This window comes from Equus quagga, chromosome 15 (assembly GCF_021613505.1).
Source record: "Equus quagga isolate Etosha38 chromosome 15, UCLA_HA_Equagga_1.0, whole genome shotgun sequence".
Taxonomy (NCBI): Eukaryota; Metazoa; Chordata; class Mammalia; order Perissodactyla; family Equidae; genus Equus; species Equus quagga.
Window position 1 is genome coordinate 28,794,538 of NC_060281.1, and position 22,338 is coordinate 28,816,875.

The following is a 22,338-nucleotide window of genomic DNA, read 5'->3' on the forward strand; positions in this document are numbered from 1 at the left end:
GGGTGCCTAGGGCCAGGTGGTCTGCCCAAGCCCAGAAATGATTTGCCCCAAGCTCTTTGTCCTTGTCATTCCCTACCCTGGCAGGAAAGAATTAGTCCTTGAGCCCTGGGCTCCTTGCCTACGTAGCCAGGATGTCGTGCTGTGCTGGAGAGTCCATGGGGGTAGCAAAAGAAGCCACTTCCAGCTCAGCACTGGGGGCCTCAGGGGAAGTCCACACGAGCCAGCCTGCTCCCAAGCCCTGATGATGAGTCTGGCTTTCTCTCTCCTGTCCCACATCCTTTGGAAGCCAACTTAACGAGCCCTATTAAAGTTAATGAAATGCAGTGATTCCTCTGTTTGCTCAGTTACAACTCTTTACGAGATTGCTCCCTCTTGCAGAGGCGATTCATTTGAGCTGCCAAGGCTTAGCCTTTGTCCCCCTAATTTTTATTGGCCCATTAACAAGATCAGATGCTCTGGACTGACCAGGAATATCTGATACTGGGTTCCCAACAAGCCTCATTGGGTCAAGTCTCAGGTGGACTTTTGATTCCAAATTAGCCTAAAAACAGCCCCTGTTGCCTTTCCTCCCTTTGTTGCTTCCCCTCCTCTAAACCCAGTTTTATAAGTAAGTATGGCAGGGATGAGGGAAGAATTCCGAAGCTAGGAGATGCTTTCCTGTCCCCTTTAGATTATGTCTGAACTCACTGATGGAGTAGCTCCCCTAGTAAGAATGCCAGTACCTTTGGCCAAGGGCTTTATTCCCCACTAAAATGGAAATACACTGAACCTTGTTAGTCATTTACATGTTGATGTGAATTAGTTAATAAGGTCAAGGATAGGCTTCAAGGGGATTTGGTAATCTCCTAAATTGTATACAAACTTCTGTCTCCGGTGTTCGTTTTTCCAGAGAGAGGTTTTCTGTAGCTTTCTTCAAAGTTTTCGTGACACAAACACCCCCCACCCCAAAAGGATTTAAAAAGCCCTCTGTAGAATTGGAAGAAGAATGGTCCATAACTGGGGCACAGAAGACAAACGCTCCTACCTGCACCATCTGCGTGGCCAGCGCCATCCCTGAGGAGGTTCTGGTCTCCTCCTCCTTTGCAGACCTCCCATTGTCACCGCAGCTCAATCATGTCTTTCCTAAATCTTAAAACCAACCTCAAGTTGGGGGGCAGGGGCAAGAGGAGAGCTCTTTAACACTATGTTGATTTACAGGGTGAGGCTGTAAATGATGGGTTTGCATACAGTTGTAAATACTCATAAACTTGTAAGCGCCAGGCATCACATGCCCTTGGTGCCCAGATTCTCTGCAGCCCTGTACAGGCCTGGCATTCAGAGAGGAGAGCACTGACTTGGCAGCAGCTGTCATGACAAGGTTGCAGCTGTGACTATGGGGGAAGAGGGCATGCTTGGAGCTGGTCTCTGGAACCCCTCATCCTCCTACAGAGCAGGTGGCCTCTGCACAGTGATGCCTCAGAATGGCTCCTCCCCTGCTCAGCCAGCCTGGCTGCTTTTGTAGGTTATGGCGTTGTCACCAGAAGGCATAAATTGCAAAAGACCTTCTTGGGAAGATGAATTGGGCCTGAGTCTATTCTTCACGCAGCATCCAGCATCATCTTAAAGCAGAGTTTCACAACCTCAGCACTATTGACTTTTGTTGTAGGGGCTGTCTTGCACATTATAAGATGTTTAGCAGCATCCCTGGCTATTAGTCACTAGATGCCAGAACCCGCCCCCCCCCCCCCCCCCCCCATGTTGTGAGAACCAAAAAATGTCTCCAGACGTTGTCAAAGTTACCCTGGGGGAGAAGAACTCCCCCCCACCTCTCATCCTATTGGGAATCTCTGTCATAAAGTATAAATCAAATCTTGTCACTCTCTGGTTAAAATCCTGTAATGTCTTCCCATTGCTCTGAGTATGAAATCCAGCTTGGTGTAGCCTTCAAGGCCCTGTGTAGGCTAGCCTTGCCTCCCTCTGCAGCCCCACTTGTGCTGCTCTGCTCTTGTCCCCCTTCACCCTTTAGACACATGAACCTTTCTGACATACCTAGACAAGCCATCTCCTTCTTGGATGGAGTGGAAGACAGAGAGACATCGGCAGATTTGGCATATGTTTTGGAGGCCTTTTCATACGCATTTGAAATATTTGACTTACTGAATTGCTTGCTTTTGTTTTTCCTGTCTCTGCTACTAGAATGTAAACTCCATGAGGGCAGGGACCTTGTCTGGCTTGTTCACTCCCCATCATCTCCCATAGTGTCTGCCACACACAGTAGGTCCTGAGTAATTATCTGTGGAATGAATGAATAAGGATGGCAAGAGTTCAGAGAGGGAGAGGGACTCTTCTGGGAAGTCAAGAGAAGGTTTCTTGGGCACATTGAGGCTTGAAACTTGGGTAGGAAGGGTTGAGGGTAGGAAAAGCAAAATGTGTTCTGGGACAAGGCTTAGGGGATGGCAGAAGCAAAAGCCCAAAGAAGCACAGTGGTGAAAATGTACTGTAGTTGACCCCAGGGACATGCAGACAGCAGAAACTTCTCTTGGGGCAGAGGACAAATCTGGTGCGAACATGAGTTTTGATCTGAGTAGCCCCAGGGGTGAAGTACTTGATGAAGAAGTGGGGAGAGAAGTCAGCCAGGTTGGACTCTAGTGAAACTGGGGCCAAACCAGGGAGGGTTTTGATTGCTGAGCCTGGAGTCTAGACTTGGCTGAGCCTCTGAAAAGTAATGACTTTTCCTCTCATGGTATCTGATGTTGGTGACCCTGACTGCTCTGATCCCCTCAGACTCCTAGAATAACTCTGTGACCATAAGGCAAGTCAAGGGACTGACCAGACAAGTGAGCCTAGACCAGTGCAGAGAGCTCTGGGACCCAAAAGGAAGAGGCCTGTGGCCTGGTTCCATCTCCCTTCCCTCTCTTGATGTGTGGCCCTGCTCAAGGCGTTGGACTGCAATGGACCTCCATGTCCTTCTTTTAGAAAACAGAGTTAACAATACCTGCCCCTTTCAGAGGAGAAATGAGGTCATGTTTGTGCAGCATTGTGAGCTCACTGGAGACAATGAATGTATTCTTCTTAACAGTAACAATAATAATCATTACTGCAAATCTAACCAGTAAATATATCTCCTCAAAGCTGGAGTTGGGCCCCTCAGTAGGATAGCAATTAAAGTTTTTAAAAAAATCTCTAGATGGGGGAATTTTCTGGCCCCGTTTTGATCTTTGGGGTTTGCAGAGTTGATATCGCTGTGGGAGGGAGAGACGCCTACAGCAATCATTCATTTCAATTCCATTCAGTTGTACTTATTATATCTGTCTTGTCCTCGAGTTATCCCCAATGGGTTTTGCAACATCTCACTCTCCTTCAGTTCAAGGAGAAAGATGTCCCTCAGGCTCCCCATCACCACACCCACCCAGTGTCTCATTCACTCGTGGAAATAGTGACCTAACTGTTAGAGATCCTGGGCCTTTGGGCATGGGCCACAAACAAGCCTGCAAAGTAGGTGGCCTATCTTAAGCACTTGAATCTCTTTTCCACCCATCCCACTAGGTAGGCCAAAGATTCCCAAACTAAGCTGTGCATTCAAAGCCCCTAGGAGTAGGGCCCATGGATTCTCAGATGATTCCAATGCAGCCAGCCAGCACCTGTCTGAATGTGGGAATCACCAGGTTTAGTGAAATGTTAGTTATGAAATGTGTCTACAAGGAGCAGAGTGATACTTATTCAAAGGTTTTATTGAAGTTTGAGTCAAGCTGGCCGAAGACCCTCTCTCCTGCCCCAATGTACAAAATGACAGAAAAACTTTAGAAAAAATAATAATAACTATATTACAGTGTGAGAAAACAAGAGAGAACCATCAGCATATCAAAAAGATCCCAGAAAGATAAAGAACAAATAGCATGAGAGCTATAAAGAAATTAAACTGGAGGAAACCACAGCTAAAACATATGAAGAAGACTGCTGTGGAGGGTAGAGGGGTTTGGGGGGCTCCAAGCCTGAGACAACAGACTCAAAATAAGCAGAGGAGGTCCCAGGGGTGTTCCTTGCTGGTTCCTGAACTTGTGTTCAGTGGTTGGCAGTAGTGGATTTGCCCCAAGGTGCTTGGGCTAGAGCAGCAGAGCAATGCTCCAAGTAGCTACTGACACTCTGAGCGAGAAATAGGGAGCCCCCATCCAGGACAAAAGCTGCCAGCAGGCCAGTCATCTCCCTCTCACCCTCAGTAAGCAGTTACAGGCTAGAGTGAACACAAAGCTGGCAGATAGGTCTTCTCAAACACAAAGATGAGCAGAACATCAAGAATCACTAAAGATTCAAAGAAAAATAAAACTTTGGTACAGAGAAACTCTAAGCCAGTATTATCCAACAGAACCTTCTGTGATGATGGAGGTCTTCCACATTCAAGCTCTGCAGTATGTAGCCACACACCGCATGTAGCTATTAAGCCCTTGAAATATGGCTGTGCAACTGAGGAGCTGAATTTTTAAAATTTTATTTTAATTAATTTAAATTTAAATAGCAAGTGGCTACTGTATTGGATAGCATAGCTCTACACTTAACATATAGAAGAGTTAACACCCAAAGAAATTGAGATAATAGAACCAACAACAACAAAAATCAGTTTAGTTGAAGAATAATATTTATCTTCAAGAGATGTAAAATGATAATAAGTCTATTTAAAAAATAATAATAAGCCCATTTTAAAAATTGCTAATCGGAATTTGAAACTCAGTAGATGGTCTGAGATGGATTTAATGGTCTGGTTATCAGGAAGACTGATGTGAAGAAGTCTGCTTAAACACAGTGAAAAGGATAAGAAGATGGAAAGTCTGAGAGAAAAAATTAAGAGACATCTGTCTAATAGGCATTACAGAAAGACAATTTCAGAGAATAGACAAGAGGAAATAATTAAAGAACTAAGAAAAGAAAATTTCCCAGTCGTTGGAGAAAGAAATTAATCATTAGGTGGAGTGTTCCCCAGAAAAAAAGACTCACACCTAGACACATTATAGTGAAATTTCAGAACAACAAAGTTAAAAAAAAACCCTAGAAGCTTCCAGTGAGAAAAAGCAGGTCATCAATAAAATTATATTAAATTGGCATCAGATTGGATGTTAAAAAACAATGGAACACTGTCTCCAAAGTTCCCCAGGGAAATGAAGAGTTCAAGTAGGAGGAAAAACTTAAGTCTTTTTTTTGTTTTATAAGGAGAAAGTTTGCCACCCTCATATTCTTCAAAGAATTCCCAGGAGAAATGCTTCAATAAAAAACACAGTGAATTCAAGAAAGAGGAAGAAGTGGGATGCTGAAACTGTGGTGAACAAAGAAACTAGTAAAACTTTTAGTGAAGTTTAAGTAATTATTGAGACGTAAAGTAAACATTTTAAAAACAACAATTTGGAACTATAAACTACCCAGAAGATCTCAACTTGGGAGTGGCAAATGGAGGAGGAAGAGGAATGTTAAAGTGTGTTAATGGAGAAAAGGTTCCTGATTAGCTCTAGACATTGATAGAAAATCATAAGTTAAGGAATATAGGGCTTGGGGCCAGATCCGTGGCCGAGTGCTTAAGTTCGCGCGTTCCGCTGCGGCGGCCCAGTGTTCGGATCCTGGGCGCAGACATGGTACTGCTCATCAGGCCACATTGAGGCGGCGTCCCACATCCCACAACTAGAAGGACCTGCAACTAAGATATACAACTGTGTACGGGGGGGGGGGGTTGGGGAGATAAAGCAGGAAAAAAAAAAGAATATAGGGCCCAAACTTAAGAGTAACCAACAGAAGATGGGGAATTGGAAAATCAAATTCCAAATCAAGAGAGTGAATTAAAAAGGGGAAGAGGGGCAAAGAAAACTGAATCTAATGAAAAGCAGGAAATAAGAAAAAAGTAGATAAGAAGAAAACAGGGTAAAGAGGAAGCATAAAATAAAATGATAGGGGGTCTAAAAACATCACTAATAATACATGAAAAAAGATAAAATTCCTCTATTAAAGGGCAAAATTCTGCTATCTGCTGTTTACACAGATGTACTTGAAACGAAATGACAAAACATTTTGAATGTGAACAGATGGGGTAAATATACTAAGCAAATGATAAAAATAGAGCAAGTATATTAGCATGAGACAATATGGAATTCCTGGCAAAAAGCACTAGAAGAAACAAAGGAGATATACTGATAAAAGTTATAATTTTATGAAAGTATATAATTTCTATGATTATTAACAACCCAGTTTCAAAATATATAAAGCAAACGCTGATAGAAACCAAGAAGAAATGAACAAATCTATGGCTGTGGATGAAGGCTCAGAAATCTGCAGGTCAAGTAGACAAAAGTCATAATGAGAAGAATAGAAGATTTGAGTGACACAATTAACAAGCTTTACAAATATATGTTATATCCTACAGACTGAGAACACATTTTTTTCTTTTTTTTTTAAAGATTGGCACCTGAGCTAACAACTTTTGCCAATCTTTTTCTCTTCTTCTTCTTCTTCTTCTTCTCCCAAAGCTCCCCCAGTACCTAGTTGTCTATTCTAGTTGTGAGTGCCTCTGGTTGTGCTATGTGGGACTCTGCCTCAGCATGGCCTGACGAGCGGTGCCACATCCGCACCCAGGATCCAAAGCCATGAAGCCCTGGGCCACAGAAGCAGAGCGTGCAAACTTAACCACTTAGCCACGGGGCCGGCCCCTACATTTTTTTTCCAAATACATTTTTAGTATTCACACACATAAAAAAAGTCAACAAATTGTAAAAAAAACATACTAGCCATTTTCTCTGCCCACAATACATGAAAATAAGCAACTAACACTAAAATGGTGGAGTGGGGTGGCGTGGGACTCTATATCTACTTGGAATGGTAAACTCTTTCACAGGGAATTCCTTGGAACTCAAAACCTGGCTTATCTCTGTGACAGCCCATTCTGGTGTATACTTATGGATTAAGTCTCACATATGAATGTTACCTGTCATGGTGTCCCAAAGCAGGGAACTTTATTGTGAACCTCTGCTTCTGAGAGTAAAGTCTAAATAAACTCAGCCTGGTGTTCAATGCCCTCCAGAATATGACCCCAGTCTGCCTTTCCTCTCTCCTCTGCCACTCTTCTCCAACATGCACATGCCACAAACTCTTGGTCTACTCATTGCCTAATGGATGCTCCTTGGTCCATGACACTCAGCCTGTTACTTAATTAATGCCCTTTTCCTTAATTGGTCTACCAGTGGAAAGCTCACCTCCTCAACCTGACCGTGCACTCCAGTAAACAACGGCTCAAGGGCCATATCTGGCTCGGCCCCTGTTTTTATAAATAAAGGGTTTTCTCCTTCTGGGATCAGGAAGTCATTCAGATTCACTGAACCTGAGTGAAAGAGACAGTGGGAGTTTATGTTATTATATTTGTCTTTAAAATGAGGAAATAGGAGCAAAGGAAGATTAATATATTTTTCCAATGTAGCGTGAGGGTAAAATTGGATCTAGTAGTCACTGTCTTGTGATCTAATTCCTAATTCTTGTTTTTTCTTTCTCTTGGACATCTCCTTTATTTAACAGAAGCTTATAATGTGCCTCCTATGAGTCAAGCATTCTTGTATGTGTTTTATAAATTTTTACTCGGTTGACTCTCAAGACAGTCTTAGGAGTTAGGTACTGCTATTATCATCCACATTGTATAGGTGAAGAAACTGAGGCACAGAGAGGTGAAGTCACTTGTGTTATGTATGTGGCAGAAGCAGTTAGGCTCTGGAATCTATACAGTCACATGTCCCACAACGATGTTTCGGTCAATGATGGATCGCATATACAACAGTGGTCCCATAAGATTAGTGCCATATAGCCTATAGCATCTAGGTGTGTAAGTACACTCTATGATATTCACACAATGATGAAACCACCTAATGATTCATTTCTCAGAACAATATCCCCATTGTTAAGTGACACATGACTGGACCTAACTACTGTCCTGTGCTGCCTTTCATCCTCAGATATGACTTGCCTTTTCCCTCTGTTGAAAACACACCAAATAATGCCTAATCTCCGCCCTGTGTGATCGGTAGAGCTTCTACACTAACATACTGAGTCAGTCACCGAGGAGGGTACAAATAAAGAATGTGAGCTCAAAGAGGGCAGGCGGTTATCTTGTTTACAGCAGTCCCATCACCTAGAACAGTGCCTAATACGTGGAAGGTACTCAGCAAAGTGTTTTGAATGAATAAACGATCAGATGAATAGATGAATGAGTGGGTAAATGTATGAATTACATATACTGTAAATAAAGTTTTATTGGAACACAGCCATGCCTATTCATTTACATAATGTTTATGGCTTCTTTCCCCAGAGTTGGGGAGTCACAACAGAGGTCATATGGCCTGCAAAGCCTAAAATATTCACTATATGGACCTTTACAGAAAAAGTTTGCTAAACCCTAGAGTGTAGGAACACTTTCTCCCTCTTGTCATCATCACGCCAGGGCTAGAGAGGAACCCCTATCACTAGTAGTTGCATAAAAAATAAATGGTCAAGGATGGCCTTTGCAGGAAATAGCAAGGATGCTCTTTGTGTCTCAAGAATATCCTTGAGGAAGAGAAGGCGGTGTTAGCAGATGGCTGTCACCCTTGCAGAAGTGGTCAGAAGGCAGGTTTTGGCACCTGGGTTGACTTGGGTCTGACTTCCAGCTCTGCCACTTACTAGCTGTATGACTTCAGGCAGGTTCCGTGCTCTCTTTGAACCTCAGCTTGCTTCTCTGTAAAAGTGGGGATGATCAAATCCGCCTCTAGGGTAGTTCAAGGCTCACGCAAGATAATGTGCAGAAACTATCTAGGATCTAGGAGTCCTGATAAATCGTCATTTTTTTTTTTTTAAATTGTGAACACCAAATCTGTTCCAGGGATGGTCTCCAATTACTACTAGCCAGTTTCAAATGAGCTTTTGTGCCCAGCTAGCCCTTCACGGAGAAGCCCACCCACTGCCCCACCGACTTTGTCCTGCAGTTCCCTTCTGTAGCCTTCCAGACTCCACACTAGCTCTCATCCAGCCCCAGCCCTTCCTGACTTCTTCCCCCTGTCCACCCTCTGCACTTACACTCTCTTTCACTCTGTTTTTCAAGTCATTACTGTTCTCAGGTGTTTCCTGTGAACCCAGACACCTGCCCTAATAGATCTGCCCCCAGAGGGGGTCCAGTGAACCTTGAGGGCTGGTCACTTGATTTGACAACAGTGGGCAGGAGCAGCTGCCGAGCAGGCCCAGCCCACCTCCAGGCTGAGTGGGCATGCACCCACCGGTCACTCACCCACCGGTCACTCACCCACTGGTCACTCAAGGCTGGCATCCTCATTCCCAGACACACTAGACAGCTTCCCCTGCCTGGTGTCCCAGGGTTTGAAATTCCAGCTATCAGAGAGGCATTCCTTTGTGATTATTACCCTCAGGACATTCCTCTGTTAAAATACAGGTAATTCCTGGGAGGAGATCACCTGTGTCCAGATTCTTATTAACCTACCAATGGTCAACTAATTCCTGGGCCGTTACAGTCTCAAATGAGATTGTATATCTGCAAACGATTTCAACGTTGTGAAAAGAAATATATAAGCAAAGAATTATTCTTGGTCAGTGTTAAAAGGTGTTACCAGTTATCCTTTTCATTTTATTGCAAATGGCTTTTGAAATAGACCCCAAAGGAGTGACTCTCTACTGGTGGAATTCCAGACTACAAAGTAAAGTTAAAGAAATATTTAAGGTGCCAGGGGCAGAAACTTTCCTTCTCAAAGCCCACTGTCCAAGTGGCCATCAACTCAGCCAAATTCTAGGCCATCTCTGACCACTGGAGTCTTGGAGTGAAGAAAGGACTCTTGGTGTGACTGACTTGTTGATGCTGAGGCTTAGAAGGAGAAAGACACTTGGAACGCTCTCATATTACAGATGAGAACTTGAGGCCCAGAGAGAGAGCTGCTCACTCATCCAAAGAAGGGGAGCCTACATAGAAAAGTAAGCAGGGGCTAAAGAAGCTAGGGTGGGGCTGGGGGCCAGGAGGGGTCAGAAGGCAGGATGGCACCAAAGCTGCATCAAGGGTACTGCCCTCTTGGCAAGGCTGGCCCCTCCCAGGGCTTATGCTGTGCACATCCAGCACAGACAGACAGACAGTGTCCACTTATGCCCTCACCAGGCTGCCCCTCCTACATCAAGCGCCATTCCTCCTTGCCTGGGGCCATCCTGCCAAGTGGAGGCCTCCCATCCCCAGCCCTTGGCCCACAGAGAAAGTCCAAAACAATGCCTCTAAACTGAAAACATTTTTGTCTTTCTACATGGAACAATGGCCATTAACAGCCATGGAACTGGAGCAGAAACGGACCAGGAACCCCAGGGGCCTGGGAGCCTGAGGGGGTTGGGGGTGGGGAGGGGATTAGGGGACAGAGATCTGGGGAGAGCCTCTCCCCACCACCTCCTCCCATCTCCGGTCTGCACCACTGTCCCCCTGAGGCACTTACGATGCCAGCTGACTTTTCCATTTGGAGTACCATTTGACCCCCACCCCTCATGCTCTGGTGGGGTCCTGAGGAACTGCAGAGGCTGCCCTCCCACCCACCCCAGGGGTGCCTTGGACACACACACACCAGGAAGACCAGGAACCGCAGCCAGGGGACAGCTTAGAACGACCCCACTGACATTCTACCCCACCATTCCCCTGTTCCCTGAGAAGCCCTGGAGCCCCCTGCTGGGGAGTGGGCAGGACCGTGTAGGTGACCCGGAGGCCAGTGACTGACCCCCAGTTCCCTCACTGTGGGAGCCCCCAGCATGGACTCTTTTGGGGGGTGGCTGAGACAATGAGCCCCGCTGAGAGCAGGAGATGACGCATTTTTCTGCGGCTACAAGCCACTTATGACGGGTCTGTCCCATTGAGGAGCAACTGAAACCTCATCCCACCCAGCACGGCTTTTGTCTGCACCACATATTTGTCTTATTTGGAAGATTTTTGTGGGTTTTCCCGTCTTTCTCCAGCGCTCACTGCCCGGAGGGGGACGGAGGCCATGGTGGGGCTGAGGGAAGGGGGTGAGAGGCATTCTTAGGGCATTATGCCTGGTGGTCTGTGGCACAATTGGAAGTGGGGGAGAGATCTAGCCCCTACAACATCCTCTGTGCCCCAAATGGGCACCTTGGACCCAGGCCACATGCCTCTTCTCTGTGGGACCTGTGCCTCTCCCGATCCTTCCCGGGCCTGTTTCCTCTCCATCTTCTCCTCTCAGCATCCTCAGCTCCAGCTCCAGCATCTCTTTTTATTCCTTCACATTACCTTCCTCCAGCCAGCTTGGCACTTTGTAATTTCCTACCTCCTGGCCATTGGCCGAACCATTCCTCTCCCTGGGAACACCCTTCCCTTTCTTTCTACTTGTCTGAATTTTGAAGTATCTCTCAGGGCCTGTTGCCATCTCACCTCCTCCTTGGTGCCCCCTGGACTACTCTAGCCCTTGGCAGAATCTTCTGCTTCTAAACACCAAAAGTGTGTGTTCTATCCCTTTGGTGATTCCAAACACACCTCGCCTCTCTACCATCGAGCGACATGGAGGACAGAGGCCACGGCTTTTGTTCTTTGGTTCCTCCTCCATCATGCCTTGTCCAAAGTAATTGCTCAATTAATATTTGTTTGTCTGTGGATTCTCAAGGGCTGTCCATGGGCCAAATCAGAGAATCACAGTGATGGAAGAGACCTAATCCAATGACCCACTCAGAGCTTGAATTCCTGCCGAAAGGTGTCTGGCTTCAGCTTACACATCTCTAGTGACGGAGATCTCACCACTTCGAGGAGCAACCCATTCCCTCTCCTGATAAGTCTGACCATAAGAAAGTTCTTTCTCATATTGAGCTAATATCTACCACCTTCTGGCTGTCCCCACCCTAGTCCCAGCTAGACCACATAAAACTATTCCAGTCCTCTTGCCTCATAGCTGTCCTTCAGATATTTGAAGGCAGCAATTCCCTACCCCTACGGTCTTTTGTTTCCAGGGGGAAACACCTATTATCCTAAGCTCCAGTGCCTTAATGCCCCGATGATCAGGGACTTGGAGTGTTCCCCCACATCCCCGTGCTGAGCCTCCCCCCAAACCCCTGCTGAACACATTCACAAATTTCCCCTCTTTCTGGATCAAAACAGATGTTATAACCTTTCAGATGGGGCTTGCCTCCGTGTGGTAATTTGAGATGCCCTAAAGGAAGGAACCCACTCCCTCAGCAGATTAAAAAAAAAAAAAAGGAGAGGAGAGGACATGGAGCAACTGCTTTGTCTGTTTCCCGGTTTGTCTTGGAGCAGACCTCCTCTCGCCTGAGGTGGCAGCCGGCAAATCTGACAACCAATTCTCCATGTTAGTGGAGGACTGGCTTTCCACACACCTCAAAGGCTGTCTCTTAGATAATTTATGTGCATTTTAATATAGGTATTCCAAAAGGAATACCAAATGTTCTAAACCAAAGGGGTGACTCATGGTGGCATTTCAGGCCGGTGAGATATTTTGGGACAAGCAAGTCTTGTGGTGGCCAGCCTACCTTTCCCCTGACCCTCTGTGGATGATGGAGAGCTTCCAGCCCCAGATGGGGAGAGCCTCCCTATTTGCATGAGGACCAGGCACTTCCAAAGGGGTTGCCCCCTCCAGCCTCCAGCCCCTACAATCTTTGCCAATTATTGGAACTTACGCTTTGCTGCCTTGTATAGTTCACTATCGTTCTTAAGTATCTGTATCTTGGAGCAAATGAAGAACTCCTTGAGGAAAATGATAGGGATCTTAAAGTATTCATATCAACGTTCTGTATCTTGATCATGCTTACACAAATGTATGTGTTTATTGAAACTCATCAAGCTATATACTTAAAATGGTTGCATTTTATTGTATGTGAATTATACTTTGATGAATGTGGCTTTTAAAAAATGTTTTTATATCCCTTACAGAGTCTGGAGTCACATTCTGCTCATACCTGGTTTCACACGCATTTGTGGATTGAGTTACTGAGTTAAGCTGTACCTAGAGCTATGGCCAAAAGTTGTCTTAGCTTGTATACCCATCCACTGGCTTGACATGGCTCCTCAAAAGACATGGCTGAAATAAAACTGCCTTCTCTCACCCTGATCCTCTTACTCAGTGACTCAAGCCCAAATCAAGGAGACACACTTGATTCCTCACACAGCCTAGCTTGCAGGACCATTACCATCACTAGTACTGCTATGATTACAGATCCCTCATATACCAGCTCCCTGCCCAGTCTTGCCAATCACTCACCTTGAGAGTTGAAGTCCCCTCCCCGAACCCTTGAATGCAGGGGCACTAATACCCAAGGTTGACTCACCAGACCATGGTGTTGCTCTGAGCTTCCCAGGCATGCTGTTCCAGAAGCCACGAGGCAGTGGTCCCGCTTGATGGGCTACTGTCCCTGGGCTAAGGTTCTAACCATCTTCCATGAGTTACGGCTCAAGGTGTCTGGGCCCCTTAGATGCTCGGCCTTGTCCTTCTGCCCAAGAACCTGGCTTCTTTGTCTTATCCTGAGCTTGTGAGCATGTCCTTAAAAAAGAAGACAGTTGCTGCTTGTGAGTAGCAGGATGGGGCGATTTTCATTTGCCTCTTTATGTTTTCCAGTCTATTCTAATGATTTCTGAGTGAGTGCATCTGTCTTGCCTGCCAGGCTACAAACTGAGGGTATGGATCAGATGCTACCCCTCTTTATTATCCTCAGTTCCTAGCTGTGTGCCTGGCACCTAGTTGGTGTTCAGTAATGCTTATGGACTAATTAATGAATTCAGTTTCATGAAAACCATGGGGGAGATGTTCTGCTCTCATCAGACAGTACGAGGTGTTGATGAGGATGCAGAGACCCAAAGGCTTATATACAGCTGATGGAGCGTGACTTGGTCCAACCATTTTGGAGAGCTATTTGGCAATATCTCATAAAGTGGACAATGCCCTCCTAAGTCTTTACTCTGAAGAAAACGTCTCTTGCATGTGCACAAGAATGTTCACTGCATTGTTACACGTAATTGCAAAAAGCTAGAAGTGACCTGTACATCCATCCACAATGGAGATTGTGGGAGTCACACAATGGGCTATATACAGGACAGAATCAATCACAGTTTCACTCATTGACATGGATGACTCTCAGAAACATAAAGTACATCAAAAAATAAAGTTGCAGAGCCAGCCCTGATGGCCCAGTGGTTAAAGTTCAGCACTCTCACCACTTTGGTGGCCCAGGTTCATTTCCTGGTCACAGAACTACACCACCAGTCTGTCATTTGCCATGCTGTGGTGGCAGCTCACATAGAAGAACTGGAAGGACTTACAACTGCAATATACAACCATGCACTGGGGCTTTGGGGAGGAAAAGAAAAAAAAAGGACAAAGATTAGCAACAGATGTTAGCTCAGGGTGAATCTTTCTCTGCAAAAAAAGAAAAGAAAGTTGCAGATGGATATATACAGTATAATACCACTTATGTAGTCTTTAAATGAATGCAAAACAATACTGTATATTGTTAATTGTATATATTAGGCCCCAGGACAGGCTCAGCGGAAACTCAGGGCCCAACTTACACCTCTGCAAAGGGTATATATAATATGAATATATTTTACTATATGTGTATATATTTTACTATATGCATATGTATTTTACTACATATTGTTTATATCAATATATATAGATATGATATAAACAACATATAGTAAAATATAGAGAATGATAAACATCAAATTCAGGAGACCGGTCACCTCGGAGAATGGTAGACGAGCAGAGAGATGTATTTGCGTCAGGTACAGAGAGGGTTTCACCAGTATTGACAAAGTGATATTTCCTAGGTTAGGTGGTGGGGGAGGGTACGTGGCGTTTGTGATGTAATTCTTCATTCCGTGGCCATGATTGCCGTTGTTCACCGGACATTTGTGGCTCATTCCCCTTCTAAGTGCGTAGTAGGATGGCGCTTCCTGGTTCCCTGTGGGTGGGAGGGGCCCTGTGACTAGTTCTGGCCAACGAGTTGCGAGCTGGAACATTAGATTGCCTTTTTGAGACCCCTCTAGATTTCTCTTCTGCTTCTGACAGTGTTTGGGATGGTGGCTGTTCCGTCAGCCTGGGTTCCTGAGTGATTTCAGCGAGCAGAGCTCCCTGCTCATCCTTGAGGGACGCATGGCAGAAGCAAGAAGCAGCAAGTAGCAGAAGCAGAAGTGCGCTAAGCCACTGAGATATCAGGTTGTTTGTTACTGTAGCATAATTTAGATTATTCTGACTGATACATACCTTTTAGTGTGTCTAGAATATTTCAATTATAAAAAGGAAATGAGGAAAAGTATATATGCCTTTCAGGCAAGTGCCAAAATTTGACAAGAGAAGGGGGCATAGGAGAGAAGAAAGGCCTGCAAGGCTTCATTGCCATTGCTGTCTCCTTAAAAAAAAAAAAACAAAAAAACTGGGCCAGCCCTGGTGGCCTAGTGGTGGAATCTAGCGTGCTCTGCTTTGGTGGTCTGAGTTCAGTCCTGGGTGCAGACCTACACTGCTCTCTTAGCAGCCATGCTCTGCTGGCGGCCGACATACTAAAGAATAGAGGATGATTGGCACGGATGTTAGCTCAGGGCAAATCTTCCTCAGGAAAAGAAAAAAAAAGCCATTTCCTAGGACCCTTTTTCCCTTGAGAGGTGGCAATGGATAAGCTCGGCAATGAATCTGGGGACACTTCAGGCTGCAGTGCCCCGGCATTTCATTACACCATCCTTAGAAACCCATCTAGCACCACTGTGCTTTCCCCTGGCCAGGCCCCAGTTTCAGGAAACAAGCCTAGCCGTCGCTGGGTGTTAAACACCTGCAGGACAGACTTGGCTTGGCACATTCTCCAGGCTTCTGAGTCCCCCTCCTCCCCTAACCTGCATGAACATCAGCCAGAGAAGATACATGAGATCAGAGCAGACAGGATGTGAGGAAGGTCTTGCCTTATGTCCCTGGCAAGAATGTGAGCCTGGGCTCCTAGGAGCTTGGGACCAGACGGCTCGTCAAACAGTCTGGAGCTCACTGGCACTTCAAACACAAGCCTCCTGCCTTCTCGCCTCCGGAGGAAGTGTTCCTGGATTACCTTGACTGGAGGGGAGGGGAGAAGGACCTGCAGGTAATACCTGGATTTCTATGGTGCTTTTCTTCCTAAAGACTTCAAAAGACTTCCCTTTCTCTGATCTCCTGTGGCCTACCCCAGAAAGAGGGCAAGGAGAGGAAGATTCTATCATTTCTCAGTCCAGGTGAGGAAATGGGAGCCCAGAGAGAGTAAGCAAATGGCCTGAGGTCACAGAGCAGGACAAGTATATGATTCTGGTGGGGAGGGGTCTCTGTCCCAGACCCCATCTCCCCCACCCTGGCCACCCTGCTGGACTGCCTGGCCTCTCTGTGTGGCAGCAGCCTCAGTGCTCTCAGCTGCCCTTGCAGAGGCGTGAACTGCACCCTGAATCTCCACTTAGCCTGTCTTGAGGCCTGAGCAGAGAGGAGGAGGATCCTGGAGAGGCTAAGGTCAGCTCCCCTCCCACAGAGCGGTGACGACACATTGGCCGTGAGCCCTGTGGTCTCGCCACTGGGAGGTCAGTCCAGGGAGGCTGCCAGAACACCGGGGCTGAAGAGGGTCCAGATAACGCAACTGGGGCAGCCTCTGTGGGTGGAAATGACATTTCTTGGCTTTAAATAGCTCCATCTCCGGAGCCCCCAGAGCCTCAGCGGGGCTATTAATTCCTGGACTCCCAGGGCTGCCCAGCCCCGTCATTCTGTTTGCACAAGTTGTGTAAGATCTCAGGCATTTTTCCTGCCACCCGTCTCTCCCACCTCTCTTCAGTTTTCCTGTGCGATTTTAACAAGGAGTTAGTTTATTTCTAGTAGTGGGCCTGGGTTTCAAGCTGACCACATACATATTTTGTCCTTCTTACAAGTGACACGGCTCAAGTCAACAGCACACTCTTGAGGGTTTTCTTTGTAACCTGGTGTCTCCGTAATGAAAGGTAATGTGTATGCGCAAAAATACAGGCCATATCTATGCATGTGTGTGTATATCAAGTTAATTAACCAATCAGTTAATTAATCTCCCAGATATCTTTTTGAGTATTTAGTATGTGTCAGGCACTGTGCTAGCTCTGGGCACACACGATAAGCAAGAGTCCTAACTGATAAAACAATCGTTATCACCTCCGTGTCTGCCCTCAGTGGTGTCTCCTGGCCTGGCTGGGCATCCCAGCCACTAGGCCCACATGTCTCTGAATCCCTCCCACCCTCACCAAGCTGAGAATGATGAAGAGGAAAAGACAGTGAGCACAAGAGGTACTCAGTGCAGAAAAATGGCAGATCACGGTGGCTGACTGGCTGGGGAAATGTGAATCAATTCCAAGGTGTTGAGTCCAAGGACAGGGAGAATTGGAGAACAAGAAAGACAGATGCATGGACTCGGGAAGGGCCACTCGCCTCCGCGAGGAATTGTGTTTGACTGCTGATAACAAGGTCCAGTCACAGTGGCTTATACACACAAGGGTTTCTTTTCTCACATGAAAGCCCACAGCTCCAGGGCTTGTGCAGCAGCTCCACAGTCACTGGGATCCTTCTAGCTTTCTGTGTTGTCATCCTCAGATTCTCCTCATGCTCCGGAATAGCTACTGGAGTTCTGCTCATTACATCTGAATTCAGAAACAAGAGAAAGAAAGACAGGACAAAAAGGATATATGCCCCCCACCCTTTTAAGGAACCTACCTAGAAGTACTCTGTCACCCTCTGCTTGCCTTTCGTTAACCAAAACTTAGTCAGATGGCTACACCAAGCTGAAGGGAGACCTGGAAGTGTAGTTTTTTAGCAGGACGTGTTGCCCAGCACTCTGTTACTCATGAAGAAGGGAAGGACTGAAAAGCAATCGGCAGTTTTCGCTATGGCACTCAATAAATATGTGTTGACTTGAACTGCGGCAGGAGGAGAGATAAGGACTTGTGTTTGAAGGTGTGAAACATGCTTTTCAAAGCAGAGGAGTGGAATATTGTGAAGGGAGGGCTGAAAGCATAGATTCTCTGGTCAGCCACAGAGAGGTAAGGAAACCGTGGCTCCAGGGAGAGGCCATGGCTGAGCCTGGGTCAAGTCTGCAGCATGGCAGGAAGAGAGAGAAGGACAGCTTGAAAAAGAAAAAATTACAGGCCGTCGTTTGTCTGTTATCACTCTGTGACTTCGTCTGGACTCCCCCGGCCTCCCAGACAGTCTGTAGGATCTTTGAAGACACCCAGCACAGCTCCTCCCTTTGGGCAGCTTCAGAGGGCACCTGTTAAGCGCAGCATGCCCAGTTTTGTCCCTTGCCCAGGCTGAGCATTTCAAGGACACCCATAGGGGAGGCACCTCCATCTGCTCGTCCCCACCTAGATGCACCCTGCTCAGATCTGGCTGGCATTTAGACTCTGCTTGGGGAATTCCAGGAGCTAAAGAGTTGGGGGCTGCCCCGTGGAGAGGGAGCAGGGGTGTGGGAGGGGCTTCTCCCCTTGCTATGGAAACCCTCAAGAAGTTTTTTCCCAGAGATCAGTGGTTCTTAACCAGTGGCAATTTCGCCCCATAGGGGACATTTGGTCAGGTCTGGGAACATTTTTAATTGTTATGAGTTGGGTAGAGGGTGTGCTACTGACATTTAGAGGGTAGAGGCCAGAGATGCTGCTAAACATCCTACAAAGCACAGGACAGCCCCCCGCACAACAAAGAATTATCCCACCCAAAATGTGAGTAGTGCAAAACCCTGGTTTATGTGAGTCTGATCACTGGACCCACAGGAAACTTAAATAATCCCAGTTTCACTCAGACCCATGCAATGTTGATTGACATTCAGGCTAACCCTAGGCCTCTGAAATACCTATTTAACCACCAGAGGAAAGCCTAAACCAGGCTGATCATCATTAACTACCACTTATTGGCCATCTACTATGCCCCAGATTCTTTACATAAATTACTGACAAACTTTTCAACAACCATAACAAAGTAGGCAGCACACCCGTCATTATCCCTGTTCCATAGATGATTTCAGAGGGGTTGGGAGACTTAACGAATAGCACACGCCTAGTAAGTGACCCCAAAGGCCACTCACTTTCCATTCCCCACATGCCTCTCATATTTGTTACAGACCCATTACTACATATATCTGCTTACGGGCTCATCTTTTGAAAGCTCATAATTGGGTGTGACAAATGAGGGAACTCTACTAACTAGCCCATTCCATTAACCCTAGCACCTCCTCCTGCAGCTGTTCTGGGCAAATGGGAATTTCTATGCTTAAAGCATATAAAGATGTTACTAGGAGGATGCATTTTCCTGGAAAAGCAAAGCCAAGTGGCCGCCAAGCAGATGAAAATATACTCAAGTTCATTAAGGGGTGAGGGAAGTACAGTAACAGTGAGATACGTCAGGGTGGTCCCAGCAGACTGGTAGAAATCACCAAGGGCTGTGCCACCTATGGCCTCTGGGTCGGGGGGAAAGGGCATCTTCACTCATTGTTGGCAGGTTGTGGGGTATTAGACCTTTTGCAAAAGCAATCTGTAATGTCTTCTAAAATGAAACCCAGGGACACTTGAACTCGGCAATCCCACTTCTGGGGTATATATAGATATGGAACAAGGATTTTATCACACCATTGCTCACAGTAGCAAACAACTGGAAACACAGTGGATGCCTGTCAGAAGGAGGTAGTTTAATAAATTAATAAAGGTGAATTTTACTGTATGTAAATAGTAATAATAATAATTTTTAAAAAGACTAGTATACAACTATAACAGTTCCTATGATACAGAAAAATACGTCTAACAAGATTCCATTTATGTGTATTTGTGTATATGTAAATACAAAGGGAGATATTTGCATATGCTTATATGAACATGGAGAAAAATATAGAAGGGTTCAATACGGGTTCTTCAAATGGGTTTCCTGGGAGTGGAGATGATGCTGGGGTGGAGACCAAGGAAGAGCCAAGAAAAAAGGAAAAGAAAAGAAAAAAAGTGGATTTTAACATTATGTGTGCTATCAAATGAATGCACTTATGCAACATTTATAAATACGTGGGTATATGTCTAAATTAAAAATTCGAAACTTTAATTCTCTAACGGACCCGAGCGGAGGAGGCGGCAGCGGATTTTCCGCCGCGCAGGTCGCTACTGCGGGTCCCCTGGGGCCGGGGCGGGGGAGGCTGCGCGCTCCCGGGCGGGGTGGGGGAGCCGCGGGCAGCTCCGGCTCGTCCTGGCGCCTGCGGGCGCGCTGCAGCTGCCCTCGTCGGGGGCGCGGAATCCCTCACCTCGAGGGAAGCGGGCGCCGGCCGCCGGGGAGACCGCGCGGGGATTTTCCAGTGGGGGCGGAGGCTCCTGAAAGGCGCCTTGTCGGCCGGGGCAGGCCGGCGCGGCGCGAGGACGGTGAGGCCTGGGGGTGGGGGGACCTCGGCTGGGCACCCCAGGGCCCTGCCTCGGATCCCCCCCGCTGGCCGAGTCGGCTGAAGCTCGGCGAGAGGCCCGAAGCTCCTATTCAGCGCAGAGGCAAGTATTACTTGCAAGGGGGGCTGGGAGCTCATGCCCAGCGTGCCACAGGATTTGTGCACAGCTCTGCCTCATTTTAGCGTCCGAGAGTGGGAATTGTCTGTGTTTGGTGCTCCCCCTCCCTGAGGCGTAGCTCGGTGCCTGGTACATTGCATACGCTCAAGCGACATTTGCATGGTGAATGACAAGGGCCTTCAGCAGGCCATGTGGGGATAACTCCTGTGGTGTCCCCAGCCTCCCTGCAGAATCCTGGGCAGCAGTTCTGTACCGTCAGAATCCCAATCGATGAGGTTGATCATGGCTGCTCTTGGCCTGTGTCCTGCACCGCCCCCGCGCAACCCCCAGCCCCCCAGGCAGACAGGCTACTCTGAGAACAAGGACTGTATCAGACGTATTTTATTGCTTCCCAGAGCAAAACTCTACACAGCCCGACACACAGTGTCTTTCACCAAAGTTTACTGTGGCAGGGCTGAGAAAGGACACTTGGAGTTAGCAGTTTTCTCCATGGTCGTTGAGTAAAAACCTAATTAGGTCTTAGATATTTGTTGTTTGTACCAAGAGAGGAACTAAGAAATGTAGCCTGAACCCTGGGCCACTCAGGAGGCCTGGTGGCAGGAGGGCAGAGGTGTGACAAAACTTGTTGCTTTTTAAAAAAACTAGAGCACAAAGTTTAAGGGTTGAGTCGAGGTGCTGAGAAGCTTCCCTTGTTGCCTTGCCCTGGGCTGTCTGCCAGGAAAGAGGAAAACCCTTCTAGAAAGCCGAGTCTGGGTTTAGTGCCTCCAAGGGAAAGATTTTCTACCTGGAACTAAAGCAAGTACTAGGCTGCAACCCAAAATCTTCTAACTTCCTCCGTGACCAGAAAGTTGCAAGGGAGAAACGGGGGGGAGGGGGAAGAAAAGAACACTGGACTTGGGGTCAAAGGTCTGGATTTGAGCCGAGCTCTCAGCCACTTAGATCAGCCCCTTGACCCTGGGAAAGTTCCTTGACTTCTCTGAACCTCAGTTTCCTCATCTGTAGCCTGGGGATGATAATCCCACTTCATTCATATGACAGTCTACTAATGGATGGATGTGTACCTGTCTCAGTTCCCTACACACAGCAGATGGATCCACAGTAAAAGACTGTGCTTCAAACAGATACTTGCATGCCAGTGTTCATGGAGGTATTTTTCACACCAGCCGAAAGGTGAAAGGAACCCAAGTGTCCCTTGACAGATGAATGGATAAACAAAATATGATATATTTGTACAGCCACACAATGAAATATTATTCAGCCATCAAAAGGAATGAAGTTCTGATCCATGCTACAACATGGATGAACCTTGAAAACACTATACCAAGTGAAAGAAGCCAGTCACAAATGGACAAATATTGTGTGATTCCACTTACATGAGGTACCTAGAATAGGCAAACTTAGAGAGACAGAAAGTAGCATAGAGGCTACCAGGGGCTGAGGGGAGGCGAAATGGAGAGTTACTGCCTAATGGGTACAGACTTTCTGCTTAGGGATGATGGAGACGTTTTGGAAATAGATAGTGGTGATGGTTGTACAACAGTGTCACTGTAACTAATGCCACTGAATTATACACTTAAAAATGGTTAAAAGGGCAAATTTTATATTATACATATTTTCCCACAATAAAAATTTTTCAAAAAAAAGAAAAAAGGCTGTGGGATCTGACTGTGAAAAGAAAGTTCTGTTTTTAGCAGCACTTTTGTGATAGCTCCCAAGTGGAAAGAGCCCAAACGTCCGTCTACAGTAAAATGGACGAAGTCTTGTCTGTTCACACGATGGAATGCTATGCAGTTGTGAGAATAAATGACAACCACGCACAAGGATCTGGGTGA

At 46.5% G+C, this 22,338-nt stretch overlaps 2 protein-coding genes across 7 annotated transcripts in view; one reads left to right on the forward strand and one right to left on the reverse strand.

Moving 5' to 3' along the window:
* TCP11 (t-complex 11) overlaps positions 1 to 22,338 on the forward strand; it is a 132,676-nt gene that overhangs the window by 52,817 nt on the left and 57,521 nt on the right. The window lies entirely within an intron of this gene.
* Positions 1 to 22,338, reverse strand: part of SCUBE3 (signal peptide, CUB domain and EGF like domain containing 3) — a 109,226-nt gene that overhangs the window by 47,912 nt on the left and 38,976 nt on the right. Inside the window, exons 2-3 of one of the 2 annotated variants that reach the window (XM_046641411.1) lie at positions 17,498 to 17,626; positions 13,297 to 13,508 (exon numbers count right to left, since the gene is read on the reverse strand). In XM_046641411.1, the coding sequence (XP_046497367.1) occupies positions 13,297 to 13,330 (34 nt within the window). In that variant the 5' untranslated portion in view covers positions 13,331 to 13,508; positions 17,498 to 17,626. Of the gene's footprint in view, positions 1 to 13,296; positions 13,509 to 17,479; positions 17,627 to 22,338 lie in introns of both variants that reach the window. The other variant, XM_046641412.1, reaches the window with a different exon arrangement.